The sequence below is a fragment of the Aulostomus chinensis genome, chromosome 4 (assembly GCF_037954235.1).
Source record: "Aulostomus chinensis isolate RoL2024-O1b breed Wild chromosome 4, RoL_Achi_v1.0, whole genome shotgun sequence".
Taxonomy (NCBI): domain Eukaryota; kingdom Metazoa; phylum Chordata; class Actinopteri; order Syngnathiformes; family Aulostomidae; genus Aulostomus; species Aulostomus chinensis.
In genome coordinates this window covers 18,772,665-18,787,780 of record NC_141323.1, presented here as the reverse complement: position 1 = coordinate 18,787,780, position 15,116 = coordinate 18,772,665, and the positions used below count along the sequence as shown (strand labels likewise).

At 41.4% G+C, this 15,116-nt stretch overlaps 1 protein-coding gene across 1 annotated transcript in view; it reads right to left on the bottom strand.

Annotated features, from left to right (window-relative positions):
* LOC147262928 (prickle-like protein 1) overlaps positions 1-13,897 on the bottom strand; it is a 79,036-nt gene extending 65,139 nt beyond the window's left edge. Inside the window, exon 1 of the mRNA XM_086202233.1 lies at positions 13,738-13,897. Coding sequence (XP_086058359.1) covers positions 13,738-13,740 — 3 coding nt within the window. The 5' untranslated portion in view covers positions 13,741-13,897. The remainder of the gene's footprint in view (positions 1-13,737) is intronic.
* Positions 13,898-15,116: the final 1,219 nt, after the last annotated feature.

Genomic DNA, 15,116 nt, shown 5'->3' with positions numbered 1-15,116 from the left:
ATATATATATATATACATACACACATATATATATATATATATATATACACACATATATATATATATATACATACACACATATATATATATATATATATATACACACATATATATATATATACATACACACATATATATATATATACATACACACATATATATATATATACACACATATACATACATATATATATATATACACACATATACATATATATACACATATATATATATATATATATATATATATATATATATTATAGTTATCGATATAGATATACAACTTTGCAAAAGATTAACATCCATGACAACAACCATATGAACTACAAAGCAGTGAAACCAGCTTGCAGTGATGCGGCTGCAGGCTTTTCCTTTTTTTTTCACATAACAATCCCTTCAGACACCTCAGCTGACTCCCTGTGTGCTAGTTAGCTCACTGTTACACCCCAGACACACAACCCCTGGAGCAGGTCAGGAGACAGGGGTCAAAGTTCAATCTGGTCACCTAATTTGGCTGATGGAGATGCAAAATTTATTGAGACTTTCACACTGTTTTACATGCATTTATGGCTTAAACTTGTATGCTCTTTCTCTGATGGGACAGCCCTACAGCTCAAGAAGCCTGTTAAGACTGCACTTATCATACACAAAGATATGCTAGATTCGGCCAGAGGAAATGCCATAATACTGTCGTGAGATTTTGGCTCCCATTTAATGATTAGCATATAGCCTCACATACTGGATTAATGTATTTTCAAGATCTGCTTTAATAAAAATGGAAGTGGACAAACCAGTGAAGGCTGACGAGAGATTTATGTATTTAAATAGAGTGCGCATGAGAGATCAAACAGGGACCACAAGAGACAGAGATGGAGAAGGGAATCGAGTGACGTGATGAATTTAAAGACAGTCAGAAAAGTACAATACACTGACAAACTGCAGCTGAAGCCACAGTATGACATTTATGATGAAAGCATGAAAATGGTTTGCTCATTCAATGCTACTTTTATAGCTTTGTCTCATATTGCATTGAATATTTCCTAATTGCCCTTCGTTTTCCACTGCAGACAAATGATTTCACATAAGAACTATTCCTTAAAGCTACACTTCACCCAAAAAGTCTATTTTGCCTTTCAAGTACTCAAAAATAGGTGTCTTGAGCTCATGAAAATGTTTTTCCTCACGGCTGCGTTACTTCTTTGTGATGCCAGAATGCCGAAAGAACCAGCCACATACAGTATATTTGGCTTGTTGCTAACGGCGCCCCTTGGCTGCCAACAAACAAACAACAGTAAAACGTACAAAAATGGACGTTATAAATTGTCAAGCATATCGTCCTGTATCACCCACACCTTCTTTAGCTTTAAATGAAAATGTTGCACTGATTAAGATCATTATCATGGCTGTTAAAGATTAATTCAGAGTTAATAAGAGTTAATCATAATCCAATATGCAATTCAGCAAAAATCGTCTCAATATCAGCTAGCTAGCTAAACTGACAACAAGGGCAGCGTGTGTGTTTGGGTATTTAGCTTGATTGAATAAGCTGTGTTGCGAACATCACCTTTAAATGCCTATGACCTAATGGCTCTGGCTCTTACATGCTGTCTGGATGTATTTGTTTGCAAGAGTACAAGTACTCTTGTTTGTGTATTTGTGTATTCATGTCTGCTTTTATGAAGATTTTTCGTTTCGTTTGCAACAACGAATGAGGACCAAAAGCATTTATGACAGAAACTCAAGAGAACCCCGTATGAGAAGGTTCTTCATTATAAAACTTGGGGAGTCAGAGAAGAGGAGTAAAGGAGAAGGGAAAGAGGGGAAAATACTGGAAGGCCTGGAGTGGGGTGTATGACTAAAATAGCCTGGGGGTATTCCTCAGACTTAGTTTATGGCTGCAACACATGATTCACATCATTGCCAAGAATCTCTCCCACATTAAACAAAACCCCCCAGCAGCTGACCTGGAAAGACACTGACAGACAAACCAAAACCAGTCTCCCTCTTCTTTTTGTGGGGAAAAATCTGACAGATAGAAATGAGTAAAAAAAAAAGGGGGGGGGGGGGAGAAGAGGCAGCGGTTAACAACTGTACTGAGATGCTGACTCGATATGTCTGACCTCTCTCTGGGGTTAATGGCTCAAATAACGACATGTTGATGAAGATGCAAAAGATGAAAACATTCAGTATGACAGCCATATTGATCATGGGATATTTTCAACTTTAATTTGGAGGAAATGAGGAAGAAGTTTAGAGAGGTGCAAGTTCTACTATCGTGCATTCAAAGCTGCTGGATAGTGAGATGTTTTATTTGAGGAATAAATGAAATACTGTAATCTTAAAGCATTGGTAGCTAATGATACACAGTTCCCCCACTGGGCTGCTGAGCATTTTAGTGTCTGTCAGCTCATTGTTGTGGTCTGCCTGCCTGAAAATTCACATTCATATCAGTGCCTGGAACTCGATGCCCAGTAGCACCTTTCTTGCTGCGCTTTTTTATTGAAGCAAAAATGTTATTGGAAAAAAAAAAAAAAAAACTTCTGATTTTCGTCCAACCAGCTAATGTTACAGCAGCAGACTTAGCTTTAAGCCGAGCCTTGCGGCGAGTATTGCAGTTGTCAGCTTTCAAATTGTCCTGGCTGGTCATCTTGCAAACTGAATCACGTTGGACAAACAGTATCTCCACCCATTTTTGAAAAGTGTACCTTCACTTTTGACTCAGCTGGCAGGTAAATCAAGCTCCACGCATATAGGCAGGTGTGCAATAGGAGTCACATCAAACATGCTTACTAGCTCTTGATTTGCATTTCTGCTCATATTTTTACATTAGCGACTGGATAGCTTAGCTCCTCCAGGGTTGCAGGGAGAACACACAGAGTAACTTATCCTTCTGCATGCCTGTACTGTGTTGTAGTACTCAGATCTCAGAAATACTGCATTATGGGAAAATAGTTCCTGAGTTCATAGTATTATCAGGAAAATGTACTTCCATCCATCCATTTTCTATACCGCTTATCCGTTCAGGGTTGTGTGTGTGTGTGTGTGGGGGGGGGGGGGGGGGGGGCAGTCCATCGCAGGGCCATCAGGAGAAATTAGGGGTTCAGTCTCTTGCTCAAGGATACTTCAACATGGTCACAGGGGAAAGTGAGGATCGAACCAGCGACCCTTCGGTTGCTAGACGGCCACTCTACCTCTGAGCCATGCCACCTGGAAAACGTATTTGTTGCAGAAAGAAACTTCCCCTCGACTGTTATTAGGATTATATCATAAGGTTACTGGACATTCTTTGATGTAAAATCAAGGTTTTACAGTTGAAGTTGATCCACTTGATCTTAAAATAGCTCTGTATTAGACAGAAGCTAAGAATATCCATCCATTACGATTATAAGCATAGTAGTAAGACCTGGTGTGTATCCATGGTATGTATGGTGCAGGGGTAAGAGGGGGTTGCCGTATCTGTGCTCTGGTCTGTCTAAAAAGTCCAGAGCCCGATGAACACTGTAAACAAAAATCCTCCTGTGAACTCCGGCCAGTTTTTTCATTAGGCTCCACATCTCATGGAAACCATCGCAAATCTGAATATAAACATTTACGTCTTCGGCCTCTTCCTGCCACTCTTATCATAGGAGTAATGATAGAGAACTTCTCGTAGCGCTGACCCTCCCCAGCTGACAGTGAATAGTCCTCTTTCCCTGGAATAACCACGAAAGGTGACGGGCCAGATTATGGTTGAATAAGTGCGGCCTGTTGATCGAGAATGAGAAACACGTCTCCATTTTATGTGATTAATAAAAAACAAAAAAAATTTCGACTGATGCAGAAGGAAAGAAAGTGAAGGAACAGAGACAGTTAAACTGAACAAAGCCACAGTCAACACAACCATATTGAAATGATCAGATAGACCTCAGCAGACATCTTATCAATCAAGGACAGGAGACCGCAGTGTGTGTGAGAGAGAGAGAGCGAGAGAGAGCGAGAGAGAGAGAGAGAGCGCACATGTGATGCGATCTGCCAAGAGATGTTTGTCTTAAGGCTGAGTACAAAGAAATGCTAACAAATGCCGTGGCAGGGGTCCGAGTTGAGTGTACATAGAGAAAGAGACTGGAGACACACACACACTAATACCAAGATACACGCAGGGAAAACACACAGCCATGCACGTGTAATCACACTGAGATATTGCTCTCTGTAGGTCTGCAAATTAGATAGAGATCTTGCAGATTCAGGGCACTTAGCCTTGGCAGCTGAACAGACAGAGTGATTGCATCTGTGTGTGTCTGTGTGTCTATGTGTGTCTGTGTGTGTGTGTCCGCACGTGGGTAGTCGTCTTGTTGCTAAAGACACTCTTCAGAACAGGCAGACATGAGGAGGGAAAAAAATAGATGCTTACAATGATCTCACAGCTGGAACGATGCACCAAGTCAAGGCTATGAAAACATCTCTGTTTGCTTTTTCACAACCTCTGTTCAGGTCCTGTTAAAGTTTCATTAACTTCATTGTCTTCTTGGAGGCAAAAACACAGTCAACCCCCCCAGCCCCCACCTCCCCACCTTAGATCTTGCCAAATGCTCTCTAGCACCCTGACACAGCAAAAAAAGAAAAAAAAAAGAAAAGAAAAAAAGAGAGTGAGATATTTAATCATGGGATTTGGGTTAAACTTATGGCTTCAATTCATCGAAGCGTGGAGCTGCACTCGGCCAGCCTTCAACAAGGTGCTCATTCTTCACGAGGATATTTTTCTCTGAATGTTTGAGATGCAATCAACCTAATGATCATCCTTCAGTGGTAAAATAAAGACTGAACAGTCATCATTTGGTGAAATACAGCCTGAAATCACTTAAAGCTCTATATTTAAATGTTGGACCCACTTCAGGCAGCTGTACAGGCTACAATACAAGTGATTTTTGGATGCTATAGATATGATTGGAAAGTGAATGTCGACTAACTTCTAGATATACATTATTTTTTGCATTTTACATCTAAGGAGCAGAGGACATGGCATGCTTTGAGGCAGACTTTAAGAAGGGTTGGATCCCTATTCCACTCTTTAGATGATGTGTTGACTATCAGAAATGGTTCAGGGGAGATTGAGCTATGTCAGTGTCTGTTTCTGTATGTGCAGGTACCCGACACACTATTTTCTGAATTAAGTTAGCAAAATTGCTATCTTTTACAAACAAAATATTCCAATATAATCCCAACATAAGGCAAAATGTACGTGCATCAACAAAGCCCAAAGAAAAAAAATCCAGAAGGCGACAAAAGGAAAAGTGAAGTGTGTGAAAGTGACACCCATGTATGTCTCTAACAAACAGTCTGCATTTTACCACAGTATGTAATGCAGGGTCTACTGGAATTGAATTAAAAATTCAATTTAAATTTGCCAAAAAAGACAGTTATTTTTAATTCCCTCAAGGGGATACGGAGATTAAACATAATGGAAAGCTAGAAAAGTGTTTTTGCTCAATATTGTGATGTCACAATGACCTTTGCATATTAAATCGAATCCCTTTGTTCAACATTACCTCATTCTACAGGAACAGACTTTTGTGTGAAATGTTGTCATAATTAATATCAGCCATTCTGAGTGATAGCCAAAAAAAAAAAAATGCAGCCACTGTGACCTTCGACCCTCAAAATCAAATCAGTTCCCCCTGATTCCAAGTGAATATTTCTATTGCTGTTTTTCTCAGAAGATAATCTGGTATGTCACACTTGTCACAAAAATGCCTTTAGCAAGTATTCTATTAATGAAGGCTGGCAATATTGTTTTGTATTAATTTAGACGCTTCAGCTGAGCATGCGCTCAAAGACTTGTAGAGTGCTCAAGCAAAATGGGCAACTGCTGCCAGTTCTGGCTGATGGCCATCTTCAATCAAGCTTCCTTTGAAACCGGTAAGAAAGTTGTTTTGCACCTTGAAGGAGAGTTGGATGACTTCTTTCCAGAGTCACTGTTGAAGCCAGCGTTTATTTCAGTCATGTCAAACTGTGGTCTTGTTATGATGAGTGTAAGGGACCCATCAAACAATAGCGGCACTTTCAGACACTGTTTTCTCCTCGGTGTCATGGAAGAAAGGCACTTAAGTCGGGGGGGGGGGGGCGGGGGGGGGACTGCCTATGACGCTGCCAACCGAAATTCCTCACGTTTGAAACTCAATCAGATGTTGGATTGCCGCTCCGGAGCAGCTGACTGGCTGTGATCGCACGGCCAACGCCACCCAGTGAAGCTGAAATTTGTACCCACTTCAAAGTGGCTCAAAAATTGGGCCAGAAATGGGCTCATATCATTCTTGATATGATTTTTTTTTTTTATATGAAAGTAAACAAGTCCTCTTTTGTGTCTGGAAAGAATCTGTTTAAAGTCCTGTTAACATTTCTCTCGTCCAAGTTAATTAGTATTCTAATTCAAATCTCAAAAAATACTTTGTAAAGGCGATGGCTTATCATGGTGTTGCTAAGTCATCAAAAATATATCTAAATTTATACGAACTTCAATCCTTTTAAATGTCATATGAGACTAACTAAATCTTTATGCTCTCTTTTGTGTCTTACCTGCTACCCCTTTGCAAATTGATCTTCACTGGGTCGCCATGGCGTCCAGGCTAAGCAGATAGACTTAATGAATTGACAGATGGCCTCTGATATGTGGATTACTCTGGAGACAAGCAGCTGTCATGGTAGGATGGATGAGAACGGCAGTAACACCATCACTGAGGTCCGCCACTTAAGCAAAGCTGCTCTGTATAATTTATGCAGCGTGTGTGTATGTGTGTGTGTGTGTGTGTGTGTGTGTGTGTGTGTGTGTATCTCGGTCATCTGGCTGGTCTGATAGCACTTTAAGCTAATGCCATGAATTAGGAGGACATTTTAAACAGAGGGATTTCAATTTAGACAGTAACACCCTTTTGAAGACAGTTCAAACCAATCGGACCTCCAAAGATTACTGCATTGATAAGGTTCTGACCATCAAACTAAGTATTGTAATTGTAACAGAATGGTTTGTTGAAGCATCTGGAGTTTGTCAGGGACGCATTATCTTCCCCGATACACTCTATATAGAAGACCACATCCACAGATCCAGTGTTTCCACTAGAAACAGCAATACCCACCTTCAAAAGAAGATGAAGGCTGGAAAATCCTGGTCTCATTTAAAGCTTTTGTATATAGTATTTTCATATAAACAACGTCCCTTACATCCACACCCTCCCCTAAGAAGTGTATGGAGTTTGTATCTGCAGAGAGGATGAACTCAAACTCACACTACCAAGCACATCAGAGGGCTGGCTACGTCCGGTTAGCCTTTTGTTAACTTGAATGGTTGATAATTGCATCATGCTCTTCCTCTAACTTTCCAAACTGATCTTATTGTGACAGGGGTCATTTCAAAAGCGGGTTGTATGGTTTTCAAAACAAATTATTCACTGTTTCGCAGCAGAAGCACTAACAAAGGAGGAGGCTACAGCGGAACAAATGATGAGATGTTCTGATGTTCTGTAACTTTAACGGTAGAGTAAATGTGCTTTCATTCCATTATATATGTATTGTATTATGTCTTTTATTAATACTTATTTGGTGGTTGAAGCTTCATGGACTTCCATCCATCCATCCATCCATCCATTTTCTACCGCTGATCCGGTTTGGGGGGGGGGGGGGGGGGGCTGGAGCCTATCCCAGCAGCCTTTGGGCAAGAGGCAGGATTCGCTCTGGACAGGTCGCCAGTCCATCACAGGACCAAAACATATAGAGACAGACAACCATTCACACTCACAGTCACACCTACAGTCAATTTAGAGTATCAATCAGCCTCGTCCCCTCTTGATGTCTTTGGACTGTGGGAGGAAGCTGGAGTACCAGAGAGAACCCACACAGGAACAGGGAGAACATGCAGACTCCACACAGAAAGATTCTAACCCTAACCCTGCCCGGAACCTTCTTGCTGTAAGGCGAATGTGCTAACCACTGCACCACCGTGCCGCCCGCTTCATGGACTTATCTCGGTGTACTATTTCTTAACCTGTCTTTGTATTTTTAAATAAAGATTCATTTAAACAGTGGAAACTGTGGGACAGCTGTTGGTTACTGCTGTCACTTTGAGGATCATGGAGCAAAACCTGTGTGTCTTTTTACCTAGTTATAATATTGAGGAATTTTACATTTTTCTGTCAATAAAATGTTCTATTTTAGTCTGAGTTTTTGTGTAATCTCTCTAACAGACTGACAACACCAAAACCCTAAGGTCCTCTGCGGAGGTAATGAAGATAGTTACAAAAAAACTCAAGCTGATGTAACACGGTCCTGGAAATTAAACATGGTTTGGACCTGTCCTCGAATTAAACCAGGACCACATTTGTTAAGAGGCTTTTGGGTAAAAAAGAGCCCATGAAGACAGCAAAAACAATTTAACTTGGTAACCTAACTTGGGACAACTCACTCAGCAAAGGACCCGATGGTAGCAGATAGACGCACGTTTAAGCTCCATAGGGAACAACAAGGATTAAGTAGGTCGTCCAAAACAAACAAAAAAAAAACAAAAAAAAAACAGACAATGAAAAAAACAAAATGGTTGTTCTCTGTTTGTGCCAAGTTACAAATGAACGGAGACTCCTTGCAGTTTCCAGCCAGGATGCCACAGTTTATTGAGGCCTGAGCTGTTGACACTATACAGGGCTGTGATTTGACCATCTGCAGATCAGACTGTCTTTATTTTCCAGCACTCACGTGGATCCAGTGATTCTCCACACAACTAAATGCACCCTCATGTTCCCCCCAAAACAGAACCATACTCCCACCACATTGTCTTTTTTTTTTTTTCTTTCTGTCTTTCTTTCTTTCTTTCCCTACATCTCTGCAGAAATTGCAGCCATATGTTGCCGGGGACCCTCGGTTCAAACGCACACCTTGAGAAACAACCCTATTATCTACAATTGACTCTAAACTTTGGAGTGTATAAAGAGAGGGATCAATCGTTCAGGGAGAGAGAAGGAGAGGAAGGTGGCTGCGGGTGGAAGGAGAGATTATAAAAAAGACGTGCAAGGTTAAGAGGGCCGATCTCTAAAAGTGTGTTTTTTCTATGTATGTGGGCGTGTGTGTGTGTGTGCACCCCCCCCCCCCTTTGCAGTCATCTAAATCTCAAGGAAGATTGATTGCCTTCCAAGGATAATCTGTCCCAGACACTTTAAAGCATCCCCCCTCCTCTTTCTCCTTTCCCTCTCACCCTCCCATCCTCGTCATACCCCTCTCCTGCCTGTCTGTCTCCCCTTCCTCACCCTTCCGTGCCCTTTGCCTACAACCTCTCCATCCGTACCCTCACTTATGCCATATTTCTCCCTCCCTTATGATTCATTTTCCTCATTTACGCACACAACCCTTTACAGGAGGAAGTCTCTAAATTACCTAAATCTTCAGGTGACACAAGGATCCAACTGCTCACATGACCAAAGGAAATGCATCAGCTGCCTCTTCTGCTGTCTCATCACAATATCATACTTTTCCCATGGTCAGTGTCTTTAATGACCCCTGATTTCCTTCGCTTCATGCTCATCCCAAATATATGTCTCAAGAATTTATATGACAGCGTGCGTAACAAACCTCTTCCATCTGGCTTTAGGATACTGAAATGAATAAAACATCTGACAGACAGAGAGGCACCTTCCCTCCTCTTTGTCTTGTCCCCTTCACCCTGACACCCATAAAAGAGGAGATCAGCGTACATTTGAAAATAAACAAGAGTCCATGACGGCATATAAGTGATGTTAATGATTTTGTAAAAATCAAGAGTCCAATATGGCTGCGGAAGTTAAAATGCCAGATCATACATTTCTCCGGTGAAACGCCTTCTCTTTAGATAGGATTTGCTGAAATTGAGACCAAATTGTGAACACATGTAAAGTTTCATAAGAGTCAATAAAATATTCTTGAAATGATTAACGTGCTTATTGTTCATCATTTTTAGTGCCAGGCAAGTAAATCAATACCTTTCTCTCCTGTGGGTGAGCTATAGAGCTCCAGATGCTCACAGGACAGCTGACTGCTAGTTAGCTTAGCTGCATTAATGCAATCCTAATTTTCAACAGTTTGTTTTCTCATTGAAGGCTCGTAATGCGGGCAAAGTCCATTTATGGGGGGAAAATGACATCTAAGATGGCATTCAATCAAAAAATTATGTTTTTCTCACCCACATTCAGTAAAACTCATTCTTTCGCTTCCACTGATTGCCTCTGACCCTGATCCTTATCACGCCCCACACCTACTCGCCAATCAGAGGCAAAGTATGGTTGAAATAGGCCACTGGGGGTTCCTATGCCAATGGCTATTTCCTTCATGGTCAAAGAGAACAAGGCCCTGAAGCACCCTAACTTGCTCAAATATGGATAAATAGTTTAAACAACTTTGTCCCGCACCTCTGGGAGTCGCAGAAACTCTCAATGAACGGGGCTGAAGACACAGTCCTAAATGTCGAAACAAAATGCTGCATGTGTACTAGCCTAGCTACTGGCAGTGCTAGTGTCATCTGTGGAGGTAGAGGGGGTACGCAGCAGCAGGTTGAATGTTTGAATGGGTACAGGACTTTACAATGAAATAAAATCATTTCTGCCTGTTAAAGGGAATTTTTTTGTCTCCCCCTGTGGCAGAAATCCTCGCTAGTCTTTTAAAGTGTCATGGCGCAACTTCTGTTGTCACTTGGCACTATAAAAATCGATTGGTCTGACAAGGACAAGCTAACAGCGGTACATCATGCATTTATTTTATGTATATTAACACAGATATGATGGTGTTTACCATCGTTCACTATTAGCTAAACAGAAAAAAAGCCCCACTGGATCGATTAAAATTACAGGTTGGTGGTTTGAAATTATAATAACCAGCTTAAGCATAGCTTCATGTACACAATGTATTGTTAAAATAGATTTTAGGGCTGTAATAAAGGAGCTTAATAAAAAGTTAGATGGACAGTTAACCTTCAAATCTGAGTATAAAGGAGCTGGATTGCTGGAATTACTTGGAATGGAAATGACAATAAGTTGCCAAACACTGCATTTTGTGTCACAGTAGATGAATGACACAGCAATATTTTACATGAAAGTTACGGAACTTTTGCTAACCATATTAGCAAGTTCACTGGACGCAGCACGTACTCCCCATCTCACATTCATCATCCTGCATGTGACGTTCCAAATTTGCCATAAAAACATGATTTTTTAATTAGGCCACATTTAAAATAAACCGCTGCACCACCTGCGGTCGATCCCAACCCGCATGGTCAAACTAGCTGTGATTCAGCAACAGCGGTACTGATTCACTATAAACCCAATGCCTCACTCACGGCAAGGGCCTCAGAGCCCTTACAACATGGTTAATTGTGAAATTGATGCCCTTCTTGCCTTGAACTCCTGGTGAACCTACGCACACATTCAAATGATGCCCCAGAGTTTGTGTTTGACCCCTGCATGGAAATAACCTCTGCATTTATCCTTGGAAAATTGCAGGGTTAGAGTAGAGCTCGCCAGTTGCTGAGATGTCTGCGGAGAGAAAACACACTGTTGCTATTAGTGTGTGTGACTCTCTTTTAACAAACTTATGATCTGTTGTGACATGCTCTTCCTTTCTCTTGTGGATGTGGGACGTGTTGCTGCACAGATAAACTGTCTATTATCTACTGTTAATTATCAGTAAGCTTTAGGTTTTCCTCAGCAAAGTCGTATTCCCAAACTTTCCCGTGAATAAAAGGACAGTTTTTTTGTATATATTGTAGCGTTTGCGGCCCCACAGCGTGGCTGGCTAGCTGGCTGAATGACGAGGACACAGTGGCTGACGTTTTAACCAGTACGCTGGCGTTTATTCCCTGACTGTACAGGCTAACCCAGGGTTGGAGGAGTGCCAAAACAAAACAGGCTATTAGACAAAAACTAGCTAACTAGCTCACTTAGCTCCGTGGCAATATGTCCGTCTCCGTCTGCTTTCCCCAACTGCCCTCATCTCCCGCTCTCTCCCCCCTCCACCTTCTGTCCCCTCCCTAATCTGTAAACTGGCCTATCACCAAACTAAGGCAACTCCTTCCCCCCATGAACTCCCCGTAATTCCCCCCCAGTCCTGCAGGATCGCTACAATATGTTTATTTCTATATAAATACACTTTGAATCAAAAAGATATTTCATGTGCATTTTTGACAGTGTTTAATGTTACTTTTTTTCCTTTACGATTGGGTAAAATGGTTTTCACTCGAGAGTACAAAGAGAAAACTACCTCAGTCTTACCTACTTACCAGTACAAACCCTACCAAAATTCTCAAAACCTTAAAATCCACAAGATCTGAGCTTAGTAGTACTGCTTATTTTAATAATAATTATGAGGGAGTCTCAAGTCGTGGAAAAAGTAAACCAAAAACAAAACAAAAACAAAAAAACTGCAAGTGTGAGTTTGAGTTGCATGAGATTGTACAATTCAAGTGCCAGAGAAGAGCTCAATTCTCTCCAGTTTAGATGAGCACATACCTCCCATTCTAGCATCGGCACGTTTTTACACACAGCCATGAAAAACAGCTCTGTCTATTTGTAGCGCTACAATGATTCTTAATTGATCACACATATGATTCTAAAATCAATCAATCAATCAAATCTGTCTGAATATACTGACAAGCTGTCACATCAAGTGTCTTTAACTACTCGTTTTCTGATGATGCTAAAATGTTAATGTATTTTTTAAGTGTAGGTTTCACTTGTCTGATTGACATGAGCCTGCATTTCTAAAGCAGACCGCCTCAGGAGGATTTAAGTCAGGAGTTGGATCTCAAGATACAGCTTTGTTTTAGCCTCAGTCAGGAAAGCTATGGCGTCAAGCTGCACTGTAAAAATTGAGTTCTAATAAACCATCCAGGTTGTCTGTATCTTTTACCCCATTTTCAGATGTAATTTGATTATCAAGATAACGCCATATCTGAACAAACAGTTTAGATTGAACCACTTGGAGGCCAAAACAAGCTGTGAACAAAACGCAGGTGGTTTGTGCTACATTTATTTTGTTAAAATCCATCAGGAATGAGTAAATTTAAAGTCTACGGCGTGTGAACATATATAATGGAAACACTCAGTTTTACACAAACCAAATCAATGACCCGAGAGACGTAGAAAAGGCCAGTAAATAAAAAAAATTGGCACAATTTAGGGGATTAATCATTTCAAGTCACCCCTTCCATATTACATTTTCACAAATTGTGAATATATAAAAAAAATATTTAAAAAATAACTCTGTTTTAAACATTTGAAGTGGTGTACTTTGTGGTATCATTTAAATTCAATTCATCCTACTTTTGAATAAAATTTACCCCCCCTCCATGTTTCTACTCAGTACTTAATTTGTAAATCATAAGGTACCGGAACGCTAAGTACATATGACGGCTCAGGGGTGAGAGAGGGGCACAGGTCCCGGATCGTATACAGAAAACAACATACAAATGCCCACTTGTCATGATGTGGGACTTACAAGCCTCCATTTCAAATAATATCCATGGTATCAATGTTATGACGATAATTCACAGTTATTTCGCCTCCTCTGCGCAGCACAGGTGAATGCCCACATCACCACAGGTGGGACTTGGAGTCTACAGTCAGCAATTGATTCTCAACAGGTCTAACTTGTAAAACAAAAAAGAGCTCACAATAAATCACACAAATCTTCCATTATTATTATTACGGTACTTAAAGATTGGCACGGCGGCCTATTGTTAGACGGTATGCTCACCATTTAGTTGTCCTGGACACCCCACATCACGTTAGACCCGGCTTGGCTAGCTGGAGGTGAGCCTGGCTAGCTGGAGGTGAGCCTGGCTAGCTGTGGCGGCGCTAGCCTCCTGCTGCAGCCGCTTTTGATCGTCAACATGACCGCTGCAGCTGCCCTCGTCGCCGCTTGTGGAGGCTTTTCTGACTCGTTTTAAGCGTCATGCGACTCTTCCTTCTTTTTGAAAAAACAGCAAATTTAACTGTCTTTTTGACATGTTGGCGTTGAAATAGCAGCTGTTTATTTCCTCTCTGCTTGCTCCTCAGAGGCGGCGAATTTCGAAAGGTGATTTGTTTGTGTCAGGGGCGTGGTTTGTTGGCGTCAGTGCATCAACGGATCTCCGACTCTTTCAAATGACGTTGAATCTTAATAAACAACATGAAATTCTAAGGATTTGGTCTGTAAATGTATCCATGCGCATTATTGTTGTATTTTCAACATTTTTAAAACGTTTTCATATTTTCTTTAATACAAGAGATACCGGATCTGCCCAAATAAGTACCGGAACACAGGGAGGCCAAAATTCAGAGATGCTGGCACAGATATATGTGCTGGATCTTGTTCCGGCAGGATCCGGCTCAAATTAACCCCTGGTTCTACTCAATGCTACCTGTAAAATTGTAATATTGCCGACTAAGGGCGCGTTTCCACTGGCTCACTTCGGCTCGGGTTGGGTGGGGTCGGGTCGGTACGGCTCGGTACGGGTGTGTCTCCACTAGCACTGGGTACCACATCAGCATGGGTTGAGGAGAGTTCAGCATAATTTGTGTGTGACACATGGAGGCAGCGTTATGCCTGTTGCTCGCTCAGTGGTTTTTGCTGAAACCAAAAGTAAGGGACGACAGACAGGCAAGGCTTCAGGCAGCGAAACAGAACACCCAAGAAAAGAATAAAAGACTTTACCAAGCGATTGACCAGTACTCCACCAAGGCCAGGATGATACGAAGAAGACGACGTCAGTGGGTAAATTACCCAGTCGTCACATTTTCATCCCTGTTCAGCTCGCTTGGAACCCCAGCAGAGCAGGGATCAAAATGGTGACGGTTAGTACTGTGTTGGGGCCAGTGGAAACAGGGCCAAACCGCCCCCACCCGAGCCGAAGTGAGCCAGTGGAAACACGCCCTAAAATACTCAAAACAAGTATTTTTTTGCAGTGTGAATAAGGAACCGCTATAAGCTTTTACCCATCCCAGCCCTCTGAGAGCCTGGCAGTGAATTCTCAGATTACTCAACAATAACATCAATTAGTGACAGAAGTATTAATCTGGTCTAGTTTGTATTGGCTGGCTGCACTTTTCACATGGCCGGGATGGAAAAAAATATGTTTCAAAAATGACAAAGAA